This window comes from Neofelis nebulosa, chromosome 11 (assembly GCF_028018385.1).
Source record: "Neofelis nebulosa isolate mNeoNeb1 chromosome 11, mNeoNeb1.pri, whole genome shotgun sequence".
NCBI lineage: Eukaryota > Metazoa > Chordata > Mammalia > Carnivora > Felidae > Neofelis > Neofelis nebulosa.
The window spans coordinates 8598794-8622682 of NC_080792.1; the positions used below are offsets into that span (position 1 = coordinate 8598794).

The following is a 23889-nucleotide window of genomic DNA, read 5'->3' on the forward strand; positions in this document are numbered from 1 at the left end:
AAGAAAGAGCGAGTGGGAGCGGGGGGAGGACACAGAGAGGGGGAGAAGGAGTCCCCAGCAGGCTTCCTGCTGTGAGCACACAGAGACCCAAACAGGACTCAATCTCATGAAACCTGAGATCATGACGGGAGCCGAAATCAAGAGTCAGATGCTCAATCAACTGAGCCACCCACGTGCCCCTAAAACTCCTCTTCTAGAAACCCAACGACTACACAATAAGGTTGTAACCTTCTGTGACCTTAAATGTCTTCTAAAATTTGACCCTACCCTGCAGACTTCACACACACAGTGCCGACTTACTCGGAGTTCACAGCCACGGACATCCCCTGAGCCCTGTGCCCTGCCCAGGTCACTCCCTGTATCCACCCGGTCCTTCCTGTGCACCCACGTGATGAGCTCCAACTCCTCCATCAGAACTAACTCAAACACCTCCACCTTTCTGGGACTTCTTGGTTCTCTAGGTCACAGTGCTCTCACCCTCTCTCATCGCCTTCCCTTGCAAAGGGCGCTTGCACCTCTGTGCTGCAATTGTGTGTTTATCTTGTTGACCCCTTATCACATGTGCTCCCCGAAGGCAGCTTTCGTGCTCCTGGTTCCACGTATCCTGGGCACCTACAAAATGCCTGCACTGAGCAAGCCCTCCATATATATTCCATACTCAATGAGTGAGTCAATGTTGGACACGAGATACACAAAACAACAGCTTTCCTATAAATAAACAGCAACCACTTAGAAAATCAAATTTAAAACCAAAAAGTGGGCCATTCAAAACAAGAGCAAAAATGTTAAAGTACACAAGAGTAAACCTAACAAAATATTAGAAATACATACAGGAAAAAATGAAGTGCTGACTTGAACAAGCTTATGGATACAAATATTTAATAAATGGAGGTGAAAAACTGACTATACATGTGGAAACAAAGATTCCAAACTTAAATCCTAAAATAAGGATTAATTACAGGTTGATTAAAGATCCTAAGTGTATATAGAAATACATGAAAACAATAGAACAAAATAAGAAATAGCAGCTTTATGTTGTAGCATGGAGTGACTTCTTAAATAAGCCACAAAAGCTACAAGCCATAAAGAAAATAAATTTGATTTCGTTAAAATTTAAATATCAGTAAGACACAGGAGACCGTAGCAAATTTAAAGGCAAACCATAACATGAGAGAAGATAGTTGCATAATTTATAACTACAAAGGAGTAGTATTCGAAATATAGATGGAACTCTTATAAATCATTTGGAAAACATCACACGGGGGTGCCTGGGTGGCTCAGTCGGTTGAGCGTCAGACTTCAGCTCAGGTGACGATCTCGTGGTTTGTGAGTTCGAGCCTAGCATCCGGCTCTCTGCTATTAGCACAGAACCTGCTTTGGATCCTCTGTCTCCCTCTCTCTCTGCCCCTCCCCTACTCACAGTCTATCTCCCAAAAATGAATAAACACTTAAAAAAAAAAGAAAATATATCACATAGAAAAACGGGCAGCAGTTTAATTCGCAAACCAGGAAAATCAAATGATCAAAAACATATGAAAACGTGTTCAAACTGCAAAGAAACAGAACTTTAAAACACCCATTTCCCCAAGGGAGGAATAAGTGCCACCTAAAAATATCAGGTGATGGAGAGGAAGCAGAGCAAAGGGAACTCAAATTCAGTGAAAGGTCCATGTGGATACACCATCTGGGAAGCAATTAGGCAAGATGTAGCAAGTATGTGCCAACCTGTGCCCAGCAAATACCTCTAAGCATGTAACTAAACCATCCATCCAACCGACAGACTAAGAAATCTCTTGCACATTTGTACTAGGAGATGCAAATTGTGGAGTATTTCCACAAAGCAACGGTACACAGGAGTAAAACGGACCCACTGGAACCGCACCAAAATGCTTCAATCTCAAAAACATCAGCTTGAACAAAAACAACCACGTTTCAGGAAGTCGCCAAGTATACGACTCTAATTCTTTAAAGCTGAAACTAAGCAAAACAGTAAATGCAAAGCAACAGTCAACATTATGTAAATAAATATAAAGAGGTAATAATAAATGCAGAAAAACTATGCATAGAATTACAAGGATGAGTGACCTTTTGAAGTTAGTGCATTGGGAGACACAAAAGCTTCACTTTATCCATTTTATTTCTTTTCTAAAAATCTGAAGAAAATAGAGCAGAATGTGCTTTTCAAAGAAAGTTTCATGTTGTCTGTGTGCTTGGAGTAGTTTATAATTTAAAGAAGTATAGCAGTATCAATTGCTGCTGAGGATGTCATAAAAGAAGTTCTCTTCGGTCACTGGTTCTGGGCTTTTAAGTTGAAACCATCGCTTGTTGGCAATCGGAAAACCGCTGGTAAAGAGAAGATGTACATGTTAAAAACCAGCAACTCTGCTTGCCCCCACGTGCCCTAGAGAAATTTGGATACATGAGGTCAGGGAGAATTCCATGAACTTGTTTGCTGAAGCGTGGTCTATAACATCAAAACCAGAAAAACCTCACGAATGTCCGTTAACGGAGGAAGGGTATCTTACCCACCCAACAGACGACACAAGCATTGAAAGGAACAAACTAGATCTATGTAGTGGCCGTTAAATACCGAATACAACGGCTGAGTGCCCTCAGGTCCAGAGGTTCAAATATGTCTTCGCTGCTCCATGTTTTTCTATCTTAGAAAATTTAAAGCAGAAAGAAAAGTACTATCATGACATTGGTAAAATATGGGCAGCTCATATACGGTGGTTTGTGATATGATTCTACATAATCTCCAGGGTGCTTGCAATATTACATAATAAAAAAAACACAATGAAACAATGGTAAGTATTATGGATAGCTTTGAATTACAAGTTTAATTATTACTCTAGGTAATGAGAGACCATGGGAAAATTTAAGAAGGGGAATTAGAGGTTTCAAACTGAAATTTAGAAAATCAATCTGGCAGGAGTACAAGGATAATTGAGCAGGCAGGAAAAGGAACGGTTGGAAAGTCTTACCAACACTTCAGCTTAAAGTTACAGATGCCGAATTCCAACCACAGATAAGCCTTGTGAAAAGTTGGGATAAAACTATAGGGCTCAGGACTAACTAAGGTTTCTAAGGGAACGAGGATAGCTTTTAAAAACAGACCATCGAGAGAATTCTTGCAGTGGCCGGCACTGGGAGGGCATGAGGTGGAGGGGAAGCCAGGGAAAGACTTCGCGGGAAAGACGGGGGGGGGGGGGGGGCACCATCAGGGAGTCCCCTGCCTTCCGAGACGACAGGACAGCAGGCATCAGAAGCAGAGGATGTGCAGCAGGACTGGCAATTGGTAAAATATATCTATAACGAAAGGTCTAGAAGGTAGAGAGCTCCCCATCTGTACTTCTGGTGGCTGACACAAATCGAACTACCATTTGAAAAAGGTTTTGAAAGACAGAGGGGAGCTAGATGACAAAGGCCAGGAGGCCCAGCACCGGAGCTGAGAATGCAGGGCAAGCAGAATGCAGGCGTGGCCAAGATGGGATCACCTGGCAACCTCCGTCCTGGATCCCCGAGCCTTCCCTGACACGGGTCCGCGGGAGCCATTGTGCAGGCGAGTATGTCCACAGCAGCTCTCATCGGGTAACGGTTCTGATGAAAGTGCTACCATGCAATCTCACTGTGCATCGAACAGAAAATCCAGCAAAGTGCTTTGCTCAAAGCAGACAAGTACTCCAAAGAGGTCACATTAAATATAAAATACTCCAAAATGATGATGCTCCTCCATTGTGGCAAGTCAAATCAGTGCTTGCTGTTTACAAATGCCAATCCCGGGGCACCTGGGTGGCTCAGTCGGTTGAGCGGCCGACTTCGGCTCAGGTCATGATCTCACGGTCCGTGAGTTTGAGCCCCATGAGTTTGAGCCCCGTGTCGGGCTCTGTGCGGACAGCTCACAGCCTGGAGCCGGCTTCAGATTCTGTCTTCCTCTCTCTCTGCTCTTCCCCTACTTGTGCTCTCTCTCTCTCTCTCTCTCTTTTTCTCTCTCTCTCAAAAATAAAAAAAAAAAAAAACATTAAAAAAAAGAATAAGTCAGATATCATATGTTTTCACTCCTATGTGGAGCTTGAGAAACTTAACAGAAGACCATGCGGGAAGGGATAGGGAAAAAGTAGTTTCAAACAGAGAGTGAGGCAAACCCATAACAGACTCTTAAATACACAGAACAACCTGAAGGCTGATGGGGGGTGGGGGTGGGGAAAATGGGTGATGGGCACTGAGGAGGGCACTTGGGATGAGCTCACTGGGTGAGCGATGATTCACAGGAATCTACTCCCAAAACCAAGGGCACAATGTATACACTCTATGTTAGCCAACTTGACAGTCAATTATATTTAAAAAAAAAAAAAAAAAGATCTTCCACCAAATCCCATTGTCCAGTAGTAAAAAAAAAAAGAAAGAAAAAGAAATGCCAAAGCCAATAAGTAAGAGTATGGGCCTGACATATGCCAGGCATGTGGCATTTTTCACTTCACTTACAGTTTACAATAATCCTCCAGGATAGCCTTTTGGCATTCGACAGTCAATTTACAGATGAGGTGCAGGGCTGGAAAGTCAACACATTCAACCAAAGGTCATTCTCTTCACTAAACTATGCTGATGCTCAGAGGTTGGAACCTTTGAGGTGAGCCTTAGATCACGTTAATCATCCGAAATACTAAACAAGGTCTGTGGAGAGTTGTTTCTGAGACAAAAATAATGTAATTGTTGGTAGAAGTGGGGATCCATCAGCTCCCTGTGGGCCATAAAATCACGTCATAAAACTCAACATCGATGAGACGGAAGAAAACCCATTTCAGAATTATACTTTTGCATATAAGACTACTTTTATAATGGTTTTACATGTGAAAAAATAAAGACAAGTGAGAAAAGTTCTTAGTTCTCAAAAGCATTTAAAGCGATGCATATATCTTAGGATTTCAAGGCTGGCAGATTGCACACATCACAGGGAAAGTGATAAAGAGATCTGAGGGACCATTCATGCATTACCTCTGAGATTAGGAATTGAGACACTCAGCAGAAACTAAGCACCGGAACAGAGATATTAAATGGCTCCAAATATATTGGGGGGAATAGGAGCTTCATAATTATTATAGGTTATTAAGAAAAAGAATACTATGTCCTAGTCAAGGGTGCTGTATCAGAGGAATACACTGTCATCAAAATGCGTGTAGTGATTAGAACAGGTATTCGGAGAAGGCACTAGGTATCTGGGTAAAAGAACAGTCTTCAGACTCAGGGTGTGTTATCACACGTCCCTTAAAATCACAGCCTTCCTATCAAAAATGAAGATGATATCGGACCTGCACACCAAGTATTACGCTCTTTGAATGGAGAGCCACATGTAAAAGCAGGCTTTACACCGTAAAATACTATAAAAACACAAGTCGTTGGCATGATTCTTCACGGAAACTGTAGGGCAGTTGACACAGGTTCTAATTCTGTACTATGTGAAATTACACAATCAACATTAAAAATAAATATGTACTGGGGAGCCCAGGTGGCTCAGTCAGTTAAGCACCAGAGTCTTAATGTTGGCTCAGGGCATGATCTCAGCAGTTCGTGGGTTTGAGCCCCACAGCGGGCTCTGCGCTGACAGCGTGGAGCCTGCTTGGGATTCTGTCTCCCTCTCTCTCTTCCCCTCTCCTGCTCACACTCTTTCTCTCTCTCTCTCTCTCTTTCTCTCTCTCTCTCTCTCTCTCTCAAAATAAATAAATAAACTTTAAAAATAAATAAATACATACATAAAAAATAGTCAAAATAGGGGCGCCTGGGTGGCGCAGTCGGTTAAGCGTCCGACTTCAGCCAGGTCACGATCTCGCGGTCCGTGAGTTCGAGCCCCGCGTCAGGCTCTGGGCTGATGGCTCAGAGCCTGGAGCCTGTTTCCGATTCTGTGTCTCCCTCTCTCTCTGCCCCTCCCCCGTTCATGCTCTGTCTCTCTGTCCCAAAAATAAATTAAAAACGTTGAAAAAAAAAATTTAAAAAAAAAAAAAAAATAGTCAAAATAGCAACTGAAATGAAACATCACAATATAAGAAATACATTTAAAGACAATGTTGCAGAGCCTTATGTTTTAAAATTTAGGTAAACTTTAAATTTTTTTTAATGTTTATTTATTTTTGAAGGAGTCAGAGAGAGAGAGAGACAGAGCATGAGTGGGGGAGGGGCAGAGAGAGAGAGGGAGACAGAGAATCTGAAACAGGCTCCAGGCTCTGAGCTGTCAGCACAGAGCCTGACGCGGGGCTTGAACTCACAGACCTCGAGATCATGAGCTAAGCCAAAGTCGGACGCTCAATGGACTAAGCCACCCAGGCACCCCTAAAATTTAGGTAACCTTTAAATCAAACCTTATTTCTTCCAAAAAAACTCACGCACTTTGGGGTTTTTGTTGTTGTTATATGGATTCTTGCTTAAGAGGAAACTAAATTTCAGTGCTCCCTCAAAGAATGTTCAGAAAACATTTTTCAGTGAAGTTAAAAAATGTATTTTGTAAAAACGAAGCACTGAATAACATATTTTAGGTAGGGTATGTAAGACGTTTTCTAGGTGATATATTTCCAATTACAGCTTTCGTCTTGAAATTCAATTGGCTGCTATGGCTAATTACAAAGGGATAGATTACCAAGTGCCCAGGAAGGGACAGTATTCCTCAACATCACAATCATTACTAGGGTAGCACAGTTTGGAATGTGAACTTATGTAACCATTTAGCAAAGATTTACTGTCTGCCCCTTTCTTGCCAGGCTGGACTAGTCTGGCACAGCATTTTATTTATCACTGTATCCCCTGTGTGTGGCACATACCCATGTGTCTTTCAGTTCGTTTTACCACTTCACCCTGGATAGATTTCATGTTACTATCTCCTTAGTTAATACATCTTATTTTCAAATATATGCTTGGTATTTTGAATTGAAACCATGTACCAAATATGTTACAGGTCCAAACTGTAAAGCAAAACAGTTATTTCTTTCACCAGTGACTCTGAATCCTAGATGACTCATGGATCTCCAACTGCTTCAGGTGTGGCTACGCTTACCTTTTTTGTTGTTGTTCAGTCATTTTACTGCTCCCCCTTCACGTTCTATTCAGGTATTGAAATTAACCTATCAGCAGAGAGCATGGTATCTGAAACTTCTCCTTAGATGCTTCATTTGGAACGTTATTTACTTTGTATTCTGGACAGTTTTATTATCATTTCAAAAGGAGCTGCAAGTTGGTATCACCTGCAGCATGAAAATGGCTAATGACATTTTTCAGATGGGAAGGTAGCCAGGCGATCTTTTTCTGGAGACACAAAATGAAATTTTGCTGAAATACTGCTGAATGTTATCTCTTCTAAGTAATGATGTTTTGTTGTTGTTGTTTTTTTTTAATTTGGACAAGGTGGCTTATTTGGAGCTCAAAATCAAAGGCAGAGAAGTTTTTGCACTGTTGTTTGTTTCTGAAGTCAATGGAGTGTTCAAGCCACTTGGCTCCTAGTAATTAAGGTGTCCTGTGGGTAAATGTAGCTTATATAAACCTCATTTCACAGAGAACACTAAATCGCAACTGCAAAATTACCAACATTTATGTTCTTCACGATTCAAAGAGAGACGAGGACTATGTCAAACAAAAGCTGCACAGCAAAAGAAACCATCAAACAAAATGAAAAGGCAACCTGTGGAACTGGAGAAAATATCTGTGAAACATAGATCTGACAAGGGGTTAATATCCAAAATACACAAAGAACTCATACAATAACAAAAAACCTAACAGCACAATTAAAAAACTGGGCAGGGAACGTAGGCAGTTTTGCAAACAAGACATACAAATGGCCAGTCTTCCACATCATAACCAGGGAAACGCTGTGAGATAGCCCCTCACACTTTATACTTGTTCAATGGCTGTCCTCAATAAGACAAGATAACAGACATTGGCATGGATGTGTTTTTATAGTTTTTATAGTGTTTTACAAGTATTTTACAAGATACACACGCGCTTTAGTTGACTTAACCATTCACCCAATGATGGACATCTGGTTTGTTTTCAGTCTGGGGGTGTTTCAAATAAAGCTGCTAAGAACATTTGTGTATAGGTTTGTGTGGGAACAGAAAGTTTTCATTTCTCTGGGACAAATGTCTAAGACTGATGGGTTGTATGGCAGTTGTATAATTGGTTTGTTTATGAAACTGCCAAGTTAACCTTCTGTTCTCTCTACCCCTCCCCCACTTGTGCTTGCTCTCTCTCTCTCTCTCTCTCTCTCTCTCAAAAATAAATGAATAAATGGGGAGCCTGGGTGGCTCAATCGGTTAAGCGTTCGACTTCAGCTCAGGTCACGATCTCACAGTCTGTGAGTTCGAGCCCCACGTCAGGCTCCGTGCTGACAGCTAGGAGGCTGGAGCCTGCTTCAGATTCTGTGTCTCCCTCTCTCTCTATGCCCCTCCCCTGCCCACACTCTGTCTCTCTGTCTCTCTCAAAAAAATAATAAAAAAAATTTTTAATAAATAAACAAACATTACAAAAAAAACTGCCAAATTGTTTTCAAGAGTATCTTAACCATCTCTTCACATTCCCAACAGCAATGTATGAACGATCCAGTTTTTCTGCCTTCTTGCCAGCATTTGGGGTTATTTTCACCTTTCCAGTATGTGTGTACTGATAGCTTGTGGTGGTTTTAATCTGCATCCCCCTAATGGCTGATAATACTGAACACCTGTTCACGTGTTTATTTGCCATTTGCATGGCAACTTTTGTGAAGTGTCAGTTCATGTCTTTTGCCCATTTTCTGATTGAATTGTTGTTGTTTTTTAAATCCTACCATAGAGTTTTAGGAGTTTTTTTTATACTAGTTCTTTGTTAGAGTTATGTAATTTGTAAATATTTTCTCCCAGTCTATAGCATTTCTTTTCCATCCTCTTAGCAGGCTCTTACAGAGAGCAAACACTTTCAGTTTCGATGAGGTTAATTGATCAATTTTTCCTTTTATGGTTTATGCTTTTTGATCTCAAATCTAAGAACTCTGCCTAGGCCCGGTTTCCAGAAATTTTCTGATATGTCTTGTCACAATTTTATTGTTTTACTTCTTACATTTAAGTCCAGGATCTATTTTGAGTTACAAGGATCTATTGTGAGGTTTATGCTGAGATTCATTTACTTTGCCTCGGGTTGTCTAAGTGCTCCAGCAACATTTATTGAAAAGGTATAATCCTTCCTTCACTGATTTGCTTTTGTACTTCTGTCAAAGATTCATTGGGTATATTTGTGTGGGTCTCTTTTGTAAAAAAAATGTTGTCTTAATCATATGCTCTGAATGTATGCTTTCATCAAAGCTCCTACACTTGTCCATGGGTGAGAACAGAATAATTCACTAATGGTGCGCTAAATGTCCAAACTAGGAGTGACTACAGTATAAACTGAATTCTCATATCTCCATATTATTAAGGAAAGCCATTTAATATTCATTACTTTAAAAATTAATTATTTTAGTGCATTCTAAAATTTAATTGGGTCACTTCCAATAATGCCATTTTATCTGTCAGAGGTATTAGTTGCTATTAGTTGTAATAGAAGTTGACACTGGCTGATTCACTTAGAAGGAAATTTATTAAATTTTTCATTACTTCAAATTAGGAATAGAGGACTGGAGAACCAGGTTCAAGCTGTAACAACCATAAGTGATCTCTTAAATCATTAAGTGTCTTGATGAGGCTATTGCCTTTGGACAGGAGGTACAACCATGTACAATGCTTATACTTTTGCATCAATAAATCAGTGCAGTAGAAACAATTACTCTGTTGTCCCCCATGAAGATCTCTATCCTGGGCTGCCTTCTTTTATCGCTGACTCAAAGTCTGGTCATGTAATTGGTAACACCTAGCTCGTTCCTCATGTCCTGGCAGCAGAAGATATGAGGAAAGAATATTTTTGGCATTTCATCTTCTAATAATGTGAGGTTTATTTGCTATCTTCAATAGCTATAATATTGATGATATCTATAATATTGATGATGGGGTGCTATCCAAATATATTGAAAAAGATGGAAATGCTGGGTGAGAAACCAAATGATGAATACCTGATTCATACTGTTAATTTGTTTAACTACTTGTGAAGGCATAGTACACCTAATTATCCTAGTTCAGTAGGTTCTGTGGTAATATATAGTGATAAACATCTTGTTTTGAATTCTTTTCTGGTGAAGAGGGTCAACCTGGGTAGACTGATACGAAACCAAACAAACACAAATGAACAAACAATTCTATTGCCCAGAGATCCACTAAGTAAGAAATCTCTGGAAGCAGAACTTGTCATTGTTATTTACACACACACACACACACACACACACCAAAACTCAAAAACCATTTCCTGTGATTGTAATGTATGTCCAGTGTTAAGAACCATTGTGAAAGGGGCAGAACAGTTCGGCCTTGTTCATGAAGTTGAATGCTAGAGCAGGCTTTTAACTGCTTTTTGCCTCATGTTCCACCCCCCCCCATTTTTATGCACAGACAGGTTACACATAAACACTACTTGCAACAGTTGTGTTTAGTCCTATCACCCAAATGGCTTGGTCTTTTTTTTTTCTTCAATTTCACTATCACAAACCCTAGTTCTCCTACGAAGATGGATAACCCAGCTAAAAATATCTGAAGACAAAATTACCACAGAGTCTCGCTGCTAAGGAAGAGCTAAAGCCAACTTTCTTGGCTCTCAGCACAGTTCTGGAGGACCACAAAGCCCCTGTTTCCCCACGCAGAAATCTCTACCAAATTCAACCAGCTGAGAATTTCCCATTTCTGTTGGTGGCATCCTGGGTAACTCAGGCCAGCCTACTCGCTGACAATTAGGAAAGCTGGGGAAATACAAAAGTCATTTGAAGGCATTGAAGCCCACCAAAGACAAAACTGAGAATTTATTTCTGTCGGAAATTCTAAAAAACAGGATCAAATGAAAATTGTATCCCTGAAAGAAATAACTTAAATTGAATACAATGAATAAATTCAACAGATTATTCATAGTTGAATAGAAAATTAGTGAACTAGAAAATGTGTAAGAAAATATCCATCCTGAAGCTTTGAGTGACAAAAAAAAAATGAAATAGAAAAAGGCACAGAAGTACAGAAAATATGGTATAAGTGATTTAGTACATGAGTCAGGAAGAAGAGAAAAGAGTGGACAGAATTAATAGGACAGAAGGGGAAACAGCAAATAACTTTTCAGAACAGAAGAAATATATCAAGCCATAAAATCCAGAAGCATTATAAACCCAGGAATAATAAATAGAATTAAAGTTACATTTATACCCAGCACAGCAATATTTCTGAAAACCAGAAAATGAGGGTATTAAATGCAGGCAGAGGGGGAAAGTCTAATCATTTTCAAAAGGTGACAATACGACAGCCAACCTTTCAAAGCAAACAGTGACAGGTAGAAGACTTATTTCTTCTCGGTGCTAGAAAAAAAATACTCCCATGTCAGTGATTCTCAATCATGGCTAGCCACTAGAAGTAAAACATGCTTTTCTAGTATACTAAACTTCACCCCTCGTTGCTCTCCTTGACCAAATACTACTTTACCACAATGCCTTCTATACATTCAAGATTCAGGGATGTTGCTAAATTGAGAATGAACATTAACCTTTCCTATAAAATACATCGGTGACTTCTTGGTTTCTTAGAACATGGTAAGTCCTTTATTCTGGGCCTTTTCTCAATGTTCCTCACCCATCCAGACACATGTTACCATTTAGGTATGCTATTTCTTCTGCATGGAACTCACAAAGCCTTCTCTACACATGATTTCTCAGCTTGGTGTTACTTTCTCTATAAACCACAAAGCACATACTGTCTATGTGTACTCACTAGGTATTTGCCATATATTGTCTCAATTCTCTCTCTCCACCCATCCATTTATGCTCTGTCTCTTCAAACAGGAAACCAAACAACAAAGGCAAGAACAAAAGAAACCTCTGAGATACCAAGAATGAGGTGTGACACTGCAGTTAACTGCCTTGCAAAGCCATAAACCCAGACCTATGAAGAATATAAAATCGACTCTAAGCCTCAAGGTTTTTTTTTCTTTTCTTCTTCCTTTTTTTTTTAAATGTTTATTTAGTTTTGAGAGAGACAGACAGAGCATGAGCAGGGGAAGGACAGAGAGAGAGAGGAAGAATCGGAAGCAGGGTCCAGGCTCCCAGCTGTCAGCACACAGCCCGACACAGGGCTCGAACGCACGAACTGTGAGATCATGACCTGAGCCAAAGTCAGATGCTTAACTGACTGAGCCACCCAGACACTCTTACAGGTGCTTGTCCTTAATAAAGTCTGAAGCATTGACTCTCCAATAGAGCATCATCAGAAGTTACTGAGTTTTAAACAGGCATGGTATTGTAATCACTTACATTAGAACACACAAAGTAAAAGAAGGATGTCTTTTGTGAGTAACCATATTGCAGTGTCAGCCGTACATCAAGATGGCTCACAGAAAGAATGATTCAGAGTCTTTAGAAAATTTTAAGTTATGGGGTGCCTAGGTGGCTCAGTCGGTTGAGCGTCTGACTTGATTTTGGCTCAGGTTGTGATTCCAAGGTCCTGGGATAAAGTCCCGCGTTGGGTTCTGCACTGAGCATGGAGCCTGCTTGAGATTTTCTATCCCTCCCTATCTCTTTCTGCCCCTTCCCACTAACTTGTACATGCACTCTCTCTCAATAAAAGAAAAGAAAGGAAAGGAAAGGAAAGGAAAGGAAAGGAAAGGAAAGGAAAGAAAAGAAAAGAAAAGAAAAGAAAAGAAAAGAAAAGAAAAGAAAAGAAAAGAAAAGAAAAGAAAAGAAAAAGAAAAATTTAAGTTATGTCCACCACATTGAGAAGTAAATTTCTGTTGGGGCGCCTGGGTGGCTCAGTCGGTTGAGTGCCTGACTTCGGCTCAGGTCATGATCTCACAGTTCGTGAGTTCAAGCCCCGCGTTGGGCTCTGCGCTGACAGCTCAGAGCCTGGAGTCTGCTTCGGATTCTGCGTCTCCCTCTCTCTCTGCCCCTTCCCTGATCATGCTCTGTCTCTCTCTGTCTCTCAAAAATGAATAAACATTAAAAAAATTTTTTAAAAAAAGAAGTAAATTTCTGTCCCTCAAAGAAATTTCTACTTTATAATTTTTGCATTCACATCATAAAGCCTTATAGAATGCCCAGCATTATGTGACTGATTTATTGGATAACTAACTATATATTTCAGAAATGACAATGTGTAAGTCTCAAGCACTAATAACAGTGTTTTTGTTAGTTTATAGTCGTCTAATACGTCTCACATTTCCCTTATTTACCCCCAAATCCTCACTGTCAGACAATGATTATCAACCCTAGCACCAGATCAGAAACCCTGGGGAACTCCAAAGGCATATCCACGTTCAAAACCCAGCCAGACCAAATCAATGAGGAAAAATCTGGGCTCTGTAGGTAACTTCAACATGCAGTCATGATTGAGAATTACTTTTTTTTTAAAAAAAATATGAGTACTAGCATGTCATTTGGAAATACCGTATATACATATTATATTTAATATGTAACACACATATATGTATTTATGACACATACATGTGTATACACATACATGAACATACATACGTACGTACATATTTTAAAGGCTAGTGAATGGTCAGAGAAAACCAACTGCATATTTACAAAGAAACAGATCATGAAGAGAAAAATGATTGTACATGTTTATACATGTACAATATCTTCTATAAAAACCTACACAGAGATGCCTGGGTGGCTCAGTCGGTTAAGTGTCCAGCTTCGGCTCAGGTCTTACAGTTGGTGAGTCTGAGCCCCTCATCAAGCTATCTGCTGTCAGCATAGAGCCTGCTTGGGATCCTCTGTCTGCCCCCCTCTTTGCCCCTCCCCCACTCGTTCTCTCCCTCTCTCTCTCTCTCTCTCTCTCCAAATAAATAAATGAACTTAAAAATGTATCCAAAAAATCTACACAAGTATATATATTTCAATTCCTTTTTCTTAAAAGTAGCAAGCGACACAAGAAACTATGAGGCCTGGCAGGAGCAGGTCACGGCTATCACGGTGGATTCAGTCCTGCCCGACGTGCAGGGATTTGGGTAACACTGTCACATTCTTTGCTGCATGACTACCTCACTACAAACCATCTTTTGATTTGCCAGGTCCCAGGAAAAATGTATGGTTTTTAAATTATGTTTTTTTTAAATTAACTCTTTTGCATTAAGTTAATTTAAACGTGATCTTTTATATAACTTTTTTTTTAATTTTTAAGTTTATTTATTTATTTTGAGAGAGAGAAAGAGCACAAGTGGGGAGAAACAGAGAGGGAGAGGGGGAGAGAGAGTCCCAAGCGGGCTCCGCACTGTCAGTGCAGAGCCCAATGAAGGGGCTTGAACTCATGAACCAGAAGATCATGACCTGAGCCGAAATCAAGAGTCAGTTGCTTAACTGACTGAGCCACCCAGGCGCCCCCTATATAACTGTTTTAATAAAAGATCATCTCTCATAAATAATGGTAATGCTAAAAGAAAGAGATTTCAATATTTTTAAATATTTTAAATTCTACATAGACACGATCAGCTGCATTTTGGAGCCTGTTCTCCACTCCTATAAGAAGTTAGCCGGTTTTTAGATGGTATAATGAAAATGAAATCATGTCCATTTAAAGTGGTCTGGAAAAATACCTGCGTATTATGTCCGTATTGTGGTATCAATTCTCTTCCTAAATAGCACTTGTTTTTTTTCCGTTTTAGTGAGATACAATTGATATATTACATTGCAGAAGTTGAAGATGTACACCTTTATGATCTGATCTACGTACACATTGTGACGCGATTAGCACACTAAGGTTATTTAACATCCATCACCTCATCCAGGTATGATTTTGTTTTCTTACGATGAGAACTTTGGAGATCTACTCTCCTAGCAACTTGAAGATACACTACACAGCACTGTTAGCTACAGTCACCGTGCTGTACATTACATCTCCAGAACTTACTTACCTTACAAGGGAAGTATCTTTGACCACCTTCTGCCAGTTCCTCCACCTCCCACCTGCCAGCAGCACTTTTATCCGCAATGTAAATAACTTAAAGTTGAGTTGAGTGAATGATAACATTAGCTTTACACTATGTAGCCACCTGAAGAAAACACTTACTTTGAATAATGCGAATAGATGGGCTGCTACCTATGTATATTGCAAAGTGGAAGCTGTAGCCTTGTAGATGTGACACTGAACCTGAAGTTACCATACCTAGATCTGAGTATATACAGCCCCACACAAAACCCAATCTGTGTCTCTGTCGCTCTGGCTGATTCGCTTTACTTTTTCTGGATTCGAGTTTATGTACAAAAGGTAAAATTAAATGAGGGTAACATTAAATATACTTTCAAAAAGCATGCTGGGAAAATTATATAAGACAATATATGTGAAAATTCTTTAGAAGCTGTAAAATACATGGTACCCCACGATGCAAAATGATTACATTACTTTTATGAAGCTTCAAATCAAAGCTCAAAGTGTCTGACCTCTCAGTCATTTTACTGTTAAGCCAAAATATTAGCCAAGCTTTTTATAATGAATTTAGTACAGTAACAGGAGAAATACTTTGCACATGTTCAAATATTACAACCACCATTTATTTCAAACAACATGAAAACATTTCTTTATTAAATGAGTTTCTGTTCTCCACTAATAACAAAATATCATTCCTTGTTCCATTCAATTTGACTGACAGGTGTAATACTCTCACTGAGGGATAGTGTTGCAATATAAAAATGAAGTACTCAAAGGATAATACTGCTCTCTATCTTAAAACTAATGAAGATTTATGCAGAAACTTCAAGAAAATGTTGTTTACCTACATTCTTGAACTCTTTGGACAATGCTACCAGAGCTTAAAGAAAAAGAAAATACCGTGACGAAAGTTAAGACAAAATCAGTAAAACTGAGGTAAAGAAATTATAGTATTCTCTCTTTTAATTAGTTTGTCCCATTTGATGGAAATTATTTCTTCCTTAAAAATAGACTTCAAAATTCACAACATCTAGAGAAGATCAGTAGATGGTAGGAAAATAGGTCATTTTTATTTTGTTTGTACTGCTCACTTTTGACCTGTGTAGTTTCTAAAATGAAGTGGGTGGCAACAGAAACAGAGCAAAGTCATGAATACTTAATAGTCCTACCCAATATTATTCACATGGGTTGTTACAACCCAAATAGAACAACACATTACAACAAAAATACTTCAAACAACAAAAATGGATCACACCTATTTCAAATACATAGGCTTCAAATTAAACTGTGTGTGTGTGTGTGTGTGTGTGTGTGTGTGTGTGTGTGTGTGTGTGTTTTAGACTGATCCTAGGTACCAACCATTACTGAGCACTTTTGAAAGACATTTAAGGAAACTGGCAATTTTGTAAATTCTTACAAAGATATTTTACCACTGCATAATTACTCTACTCACAATTTATTTCAGTAAATTTGCAAGATTTCCCTAAGCACTGAGTATAATCTTTGTTATCTGAGGAAATGCCATCTTTTAAGATTCACCTTGCCAGCAGTCATGTGTAAATATATTAAGATAAAAACTGAGATGTGAACATTTATATCTCATTCCTGATTTAACAGCTGGCCCCAGGTAGCACACAGACATAATCATTTAATATCAATATCTAGCAAAACGTCTGGGCTTGGTGTTTACAGGTAGGCTTATTTTTATTTTCCTTGTTTTTGGCTTTAAGTTTTGAAAATCAAAGATTATCAGGCATGCCCATATGCATGCGTAGGGATTTTTTAAAAAGACAAAAATCTCACTAATTTCTGAAAATACCAGAAATGCCATACATATATAATTGCAAACAAATTAATATACAGGGATTCTATAGAAGGTATACAAGATGTTTTTCAACTCTAAAATTGTAAGAACCAGTAATTCTTGTAGAGATAGGTAGATAAGTCGATAGAGATAGAGACAGATATAGATACAGAAATTAAGTGGAACGTATACATAGTGCTAAACATATACATGATAGTCACCATGAATGAAAACCTAAAATAAAAACCGCTAAAATAATTAGAATTTTCATGTATTCTAAATCCATATTTTATGAGAAAGAGATAAATGATAAATAACCATGGATACAATGGATCCTTTCCAGAAAGCAATGTCCAGGATACGCAATATTCCAGAATGAGTAAAGATTTAAATACACTGAAAGCAACTTCCATGTCTTAAAGCCATGGATGGAGAATTCACATCTGAAGTAACGATCCTGAAAGTTCTTTTAACTTCTGAATGGTCAAAGTGATTAAGTTATTTATGAATTTTATCTTAAATGTATTAATTGCATCTTATTCTTGGAAAACTGGTAATGTATGTCATATAAAATAAAATCACTCTTCATAAAATACTTTCTAGATATTTGGGAAACCAGAGACATTTTTAATTGCTCTAGTCAACGAAAATAATGCAAATGCACACATGAAAACTCCCATTTATATTAATAAATAAACTTCTACAAAGGGGTAAATTCTCATAAACGTCTCTCATAAAAAACAACTCTTTTCCATCGTCAGAAGAAAGCTGTGGAAGAACAAGAAAACCCAAAGAACTTACAGGAAGCTCAATAATCATCAAGCCAGGGATGGAAGCATCTCAAGGTTTGAATCAAAGTGGTAGAGAAAGCAAGATGTGGATGAATCCACAGTAAGTTCTTGAAACAAAGGGACACTATGCAAAAGAGAAAATCCTGAATAGATGTTCAGCTCATAACGTTGGGGCTCATCACATACTCCAAATGTGTTGCTCTGACTTTCTCTGCTTCCCTTATATCCAGGTTGGGATAAAGTGACTCTTACTGGCCTAACGTACTATGAGTAGTAGTGATGTAGGAGGTATTTCTTGTTAATAACCCTGACTTAATACAACATGACTCTAGAACAGTCTCTCTCTCTCTCTCTCTCTCTCTCTCTCTCTCTCTCTCTCTCCCTTTCTCTCTCTCTCTCTCTCTCTCTCTCTCCCTTTCTCTCTCTCTCTCTCTCTCTCTCACACACACACACACACCATCTGATACACAGTAGATGCTTCATAATTATTTGATTATACGTTGAATATGCAAACGCCAACCGTATTTCGAGACGTTCCTTTGATACCCACACAAAGAGCAAAATCCCTGACCTGACTTTGAGAAAGAAATAGAAAACGATTTTGTGTAAAATACTATTTATTTGTGCACAGTGTGCCTGTGAATAGCCTCACTGATGTATCTGAACAGGATTCCTTGAGAACAATGATGTGAGGGCTGAGTCTAGAATTAGTCAAACTGTGGCAGCCAGGATTTGTACAGCGATGTTAATGATAGTGATGATGACGTCCCTCTATAAGGCTGCATTTACTTTAGCTACAATATAGAGTCCACACGTCATGTGTAAAATTATTTTAATGATTTCAGTGGTAGAGTTCTTAGTTTATCTGCAAACCAAGAACAGGTTGGATATTTTATAATATATGCCTTGTGGACTAAATTTAATCTTTCAGTGGTCACAAGGAAACATTTAATTAATAAAGGCTAAGAGATAAACAATTTTGGCCAACATGTTTTTGCTTTGTTTTATTGTTATTAGTCCTGTAAGTAACTTTTTATTAAAAAAAATACTGACCACTATGGCACCTTGTGAATTATAATACCAGTTATGCAACACGGAAGAGGGCAAAAGAAACTGAACTACAGTAAAGGCTTTTAAATCATGCAAAAGGAAAATAACATATTCATACAAACTATGATATGTCATAATGAAAAACTAACATAGACTATAAAGACATGACTCTAAGAGTCATGTCGTTATATGTTTAATGATTTAATACCTGTAAAATTTTAATGATTGAATAAACATAATTTTAAAAGACAAGAGTAAAATTTGGGGCAATTATACTATTTTTTTTCAAAATTATTTTCCCGAATGGAAGATAAGCTGGTTAATGAGTCAAGACAAACTTCAAAGCAAACATTCAAAAAATTGTTCAACACTCACTACTTCACTCACACAACTGGGTAAGGAAATATTCTCCACTGGGAGCACTAAATTCTGTAGGAAGACACAAGGCAAGGGCCCTTTCACCATTTCAGTCTGGAAGGGCCTGGATCCTGGTTTTCCCCCAGCCCAAAAGGCAGCTAGTGCTTTTCTGCCCTCATTCAGCATGATAGGGAACACTAACTAGTAAGGAGAAAAGAATCCAACAGAACATTTCATCTCAAAATATGCTTTCGTGTCATAATCTCAGATACCACTGGCCTCATGCCCAGGGGTCTATTTTCCCCTTTAGATTATTATAAAATTTGGTTTTTGAAAGCACGAGTTCGGTACCTCATAAATCAAATATCTGTGCATATTTCATCAGAATTCCTTTTATTTTAGTTCTAAACATAAACCATAAAAGAATCGTTATGTATCATTTGAGTTCAAAATATTATTTTACTTGGAAAAGTCCATACTTCTGAGTCCATGACATTAGTAATATGTGTATTAACTATGAAAATTACATTTTAATGTTTAGATAAATTGTATTGCTATGCTTAAGGCACACAACACTTGCTTAGAGTTTTACTATCTTATCAGACAAACTTAACTTACTAAACTTCACAGAATCTATAGGTTTGTCACGTGAATTCACCCTTCTGAATACTAGAAAATTCTGAATTGAAAGTCTCTATAGTTTTTTTTAAATAATATTCTTCAAAATAGTGAAGGTTAATTTAACGTTTCGATTTAATATTAAAACAAAAGTGTTTCAACACCAAAGTCTGAAGTTTACATTTCTCAAGTAGAAATGGAAGACAAAAGCAATTAACCTATACATAAACATGCTTTTACTGTTTTCTCTGAAGGGCGTCTTTTACAAAGGCTTATCTCCAAGCAGTGAGTCTGGAAAGGGATGCTATGGGATTGCAAACACATTTGCACACATCTTAAAGAGGAATGGTGTTTTAAAAGGACATTTCAAAGGCTGTTAACACGCATTGTTCCCCAAGAAGCAGTCAATGCTCTTTTCTTGGATCCTATATTTTAATTAGGTTGCATATCCCGTTTTTGTCGTAGCAAATCCTGGAAAGCTGGGAATGGGAGAGGAATCCTACAGACCCCCGGGGCCAAGAGCGCGAAGGCCCGGGTCCTCAGGGTTATTTTTCTTAGTCTCATCTCATGTACACAGTGACTCTGTGTTAGGAGATACACATCTACTCGGGGGACCTGAATCATCCGTTAGCTTATAACGTCTGAGGTGTCAGACACAATTGAGATTCCAAGAAGACGGAAGGCGCGAGAATGATGAGCAAGCACCCCGTGGGGGAGCAAAGGGCTTCAAAGGTCAAGTTCCTAAAATGGTTCTCCCCTCCACCTCTCGCTTGCCGTGCAGCGCGTCCCGCCCGCGAGAAGCCGGCAGCCTCCTGGACAACTGCAGCCCTACACGTGGGTCCTTCCTATCTCCCGGGAAAGGAACGAGGCGCAATTAAATCTCCACCCGAGAGCAGCCCTTGCAACCAGAGGGGCTGCACCCCTCGCGCGCGCGCGCGCTCTGGCCCCGGAAGGGCGCGCGGCAGGCCACGGGAGCGCCTGGCTGCGCCGGGTGGGGGTGGGGGTGGGGGTGGGGGTGGGGGTGGGGGTGGGCGCTGTGTAGTCGCCCTGTTGTGTACGCCCCACTTCTACGGATCTGCCCAAGTTCGGGAGTGGGTCCCTCGTCTCCTCGGGGCACCGTCTGCATGTTCAACGAGAAAGCCAGCAGAAAGCAGCACCGAAACCCAAGTGTGCCCTTTTCCCTTCCCTGTGCCCCCCCACACCTGCGTCCACCAACTCCTGATAAAACGACTCCTGGGTGCGTAGTGATGCGTCCTCTTTTAGGGGCTTAGGGGTTCTGCCCTATCTTCGCTCAATTTTCTAACGGTATATTTAGAATTATTTTTCTTTCTTCCTTTTTAAGTGAGAGAATTAGTGAATTTCTCCCTCCTCTCTTCCCCTCTCCAAGTTGGAGGACTCATCCAGTCAGCAGGGAACGCGGGGAATGTTCTGGTTCAAGGCCGCTTTGCCCCAGGATTCCGGAGCTTCGCAGAACTGGAACTTTGAGAACACCGAGGTAGAGAAACATCCAGGGAATCCGGGAAAAGGGGCTCTTTCGCCCCCACACCGGTTTCCCTTCTTGCTCTGGACCGGCCCGCCAAGGTCGTTCTCGGTGGCCCATCTCCCATCGCGCGCTCCCCCACTGCCACCACCGGGACCCCTGCGCGTCGTTCCCGCGGCCCCCCCCCACGGCCGCCAAGCCCAAAGGCCCGCTCCTCCTCTCTTGGACTCGGGGCTCCACACCCAGGTCTCCTGGGACCATCCACGTGTCCCTCCTACCTCCTCGTCTGGTCACTAGAGAACTTCTGAACCCCCCGGGGCGGGGGGGGGGGGTCTACACTGTTTCTCTCCCAAGTCAGGCACAACGTCTTGCACGGAAAAACTACGACAAGGTCTCCGTAAACTTTGCCGTCGCGAACCCTGCCGTGTCGGCGGCGGTGAGCACACACCTGCCTGCACACGGGCGCAGGTACACCTGTCCGGGCGCGCACACGGCCAGGGAGCCTGCCCCTGGGCAACCGCTCAGGGAGCCCGAAACTCGCTGGCAGTCGCCGGCGGGGACGCGCGGCAATGCTTGGGCATCAAAGGAGAATTTCGAAAGGGGCTGGGGAAGCGGGGACTAGGACACGGGGCTTGTAAATACACACACGGGAGCGTCCGTCCAGCTCCCGCACAGCGAGCCATTCTCCCCGAAAGGCGCACTTTGGAGAACAGAACACTGTGGGCTGCACCGTCCATAAACCCCCCTCCGAGGCGCATTCGTCTTCCAACCTGACCATCCCTTCCGTCTACATGACTTCTCAGTCTGGTCCAAGCCAGCAGCAGCGCGCGCATGAGGACGGGGACCGGGGCGCTCCGGGAACCCTCGGCCCGGTGTGCAGAGCCCCCCGAGGCAGGTGCGGGCCCCCACACCGGCCGAGCAACAAGCGGGCTGTCCGCGAAAGGGCCGGGTCCCTCTTCGCCCCTGTCCCCGCGCGGGTCACCTCTCCCCGCCCCCCTCCCTACAGCCGGCCGCGCCAAACGCGAGCCGGGGAAGGAGAAAGCCGAGCGAGCCACTCACCCCCAGCTTCCTGCTGCGGATTTTCACGTAGCCCTGCTTGACTATGTCGTTAAAGTTGGAGGCCATGGCCAGCGCGTTCGGGCTCGTCCCCTCCGCGATCGGCTTCCCCGAGTCGGGAGCCGCCGGCCGCCGCCGCCGCCCGGTCCGCGCAGGTCTCGCATCCAGCCAGCCGCCGCCACAGCCGCGCCGCCGCCCGGTCCCCCGAGCTCCCGCCGGCGGGGACGCGGGCCGGTGGCAGGGCGGACGGGGAACGCGGGCCCGGCGCCGCGAGCAGCGCCCGCCCTCCGCGTTCCGGTCCTCACCTCCGCCCCCCCGCCGCGAGCCGAGCGCCGGGCCCGCGCCGCCGCCAGCTGCGGGCGCCCCCTCCGCGCCGCCGCCCCCGGCAGCACCCACGGGCTGGCGCCTCGCTCGGCGGCGCACAGCTGGCCGGAGCGCACCGGCGCGGGGGGAGGGGCGGGCCGACTGGGCGGCCGGGCTCCCTCCCCGCCCCCCCCACCCCACCCCACCCCACCCCACCCCACCCGGGCCCCGCGGGGTGGCTGCGCTCGGAGACGCTCGCTGGACGCGCTCCATCCCTGGCGGCTCCGGCGGGGAGCGCCTCCCGCCTCCCGCGCCCCGGGTCGCGCTCCCCGCCCCCGGCCCCCTCTGCCCGAGCCCGCGTCGCTCTCCCGGGTGCGGGATTCCTGAGGACACGGCTCCTCGTTCCGGGGCTCTCCGCGCCCCCTCCCCAGCTGGACTCGGGGAAAGGGCGGTGGGGACGCTCCCGAAGAGGGGAAGGCAAACGGGAGGCAGTGGTTTATTTCGATGGCCTTGTGTACGTGCATGTTTTGTTCCCGAGCACATGCTCGCGTTCCAGGTCTCTGCCCCACTGGGAAGTGTAAGTCGACGCCGAGCCCTTCCCGGTGCACACAAAGAGACCAAGCGTGCGCATGTGTCTAATCCCTCTGCTGCTGGGGAGGCTGGAGCGAGATCACGCGCAGCAGCCCCCTCGCCGACATCCTCGCGCGAAGAGGCAGCGAGGCTCGGGCTCTTTGGCAGGACCGGCGTGGACTGATGGATGCGCGCCTTTTAGTTAACTACGACTCAGAGTGGCTCGTGGCATTTCATCTTCCAGGGGAGATGGAGACCATAACTGTTACTGGTGGATGCAAACGATTTCTCGAAATGTTCAACTTGTAAACATCAGTAACAGTGGAGAACTTTCTCCCCTTTACGTAGGAACGCTTGGCGTTTAAAAGTAGGCTGCTCCCCGGTGTAAAATTTTAATTTAAAAATTATATCCATTTTTATACGATGCAAGGAGAAGTAAGCAGTATTGCATTCTGGCTGGCGGCAAGGTATGGGCTTTTGCTGTAGGGAAGACTATTTAGTACCTAGTCGCTCAGGGTGTTTCTCTTTAAGAAAAAAAAATGTAATAGGATTGAAAATGTTATAAATGACTCCTTCATTTATAGTCTATATTCGATAAAAGTTCAAAAGAGTATGTTTATTTCCACTTCCCATAGCGAGCAGTGTTTTCCCATGTTTTCAGTAAAAATGTCTTAGCCTTATTGGGAACATACTAATTTTAAGACTGAAAGGAAACTACTTGATTGAAGGGAGGAAAACTATGAAACCTTAAAGGACCAAGTATTATGTCCCTGACCGCACTCAAATAGGCACCCCAAAGGCGATTTTTGTACCATCAGTAGCAAGAGTTTTCATCTAGAGCCGGTATATCGAAGTGGAAAC

General features: G+C 42.2%; 1 protein-coding gene across 1 annotated transcript in view; it reads right to left on the bottom strand.

Moving 5' to 3' along the window:
* Window positions 1–22611, bottom strand: part of DOK6 (docking protein 6) — a 364941-nt gene extending 342330 nt beyond the window's left edge. The window contains exon 1 of the mRNA XM_058691841.1: window positions 22159–22611. Within this exon, the coding sequence (XP_058547824.1) occupies window positions 22159–22224 (66 nt within the window). The 5' untranslated portion in view covers window positions 22225–22611. The remainder of the gene's footprint in view (window positions 1–22158) is intronic.
* Window positions 22612–23889: the final 1278 nt, after the last annotated feature.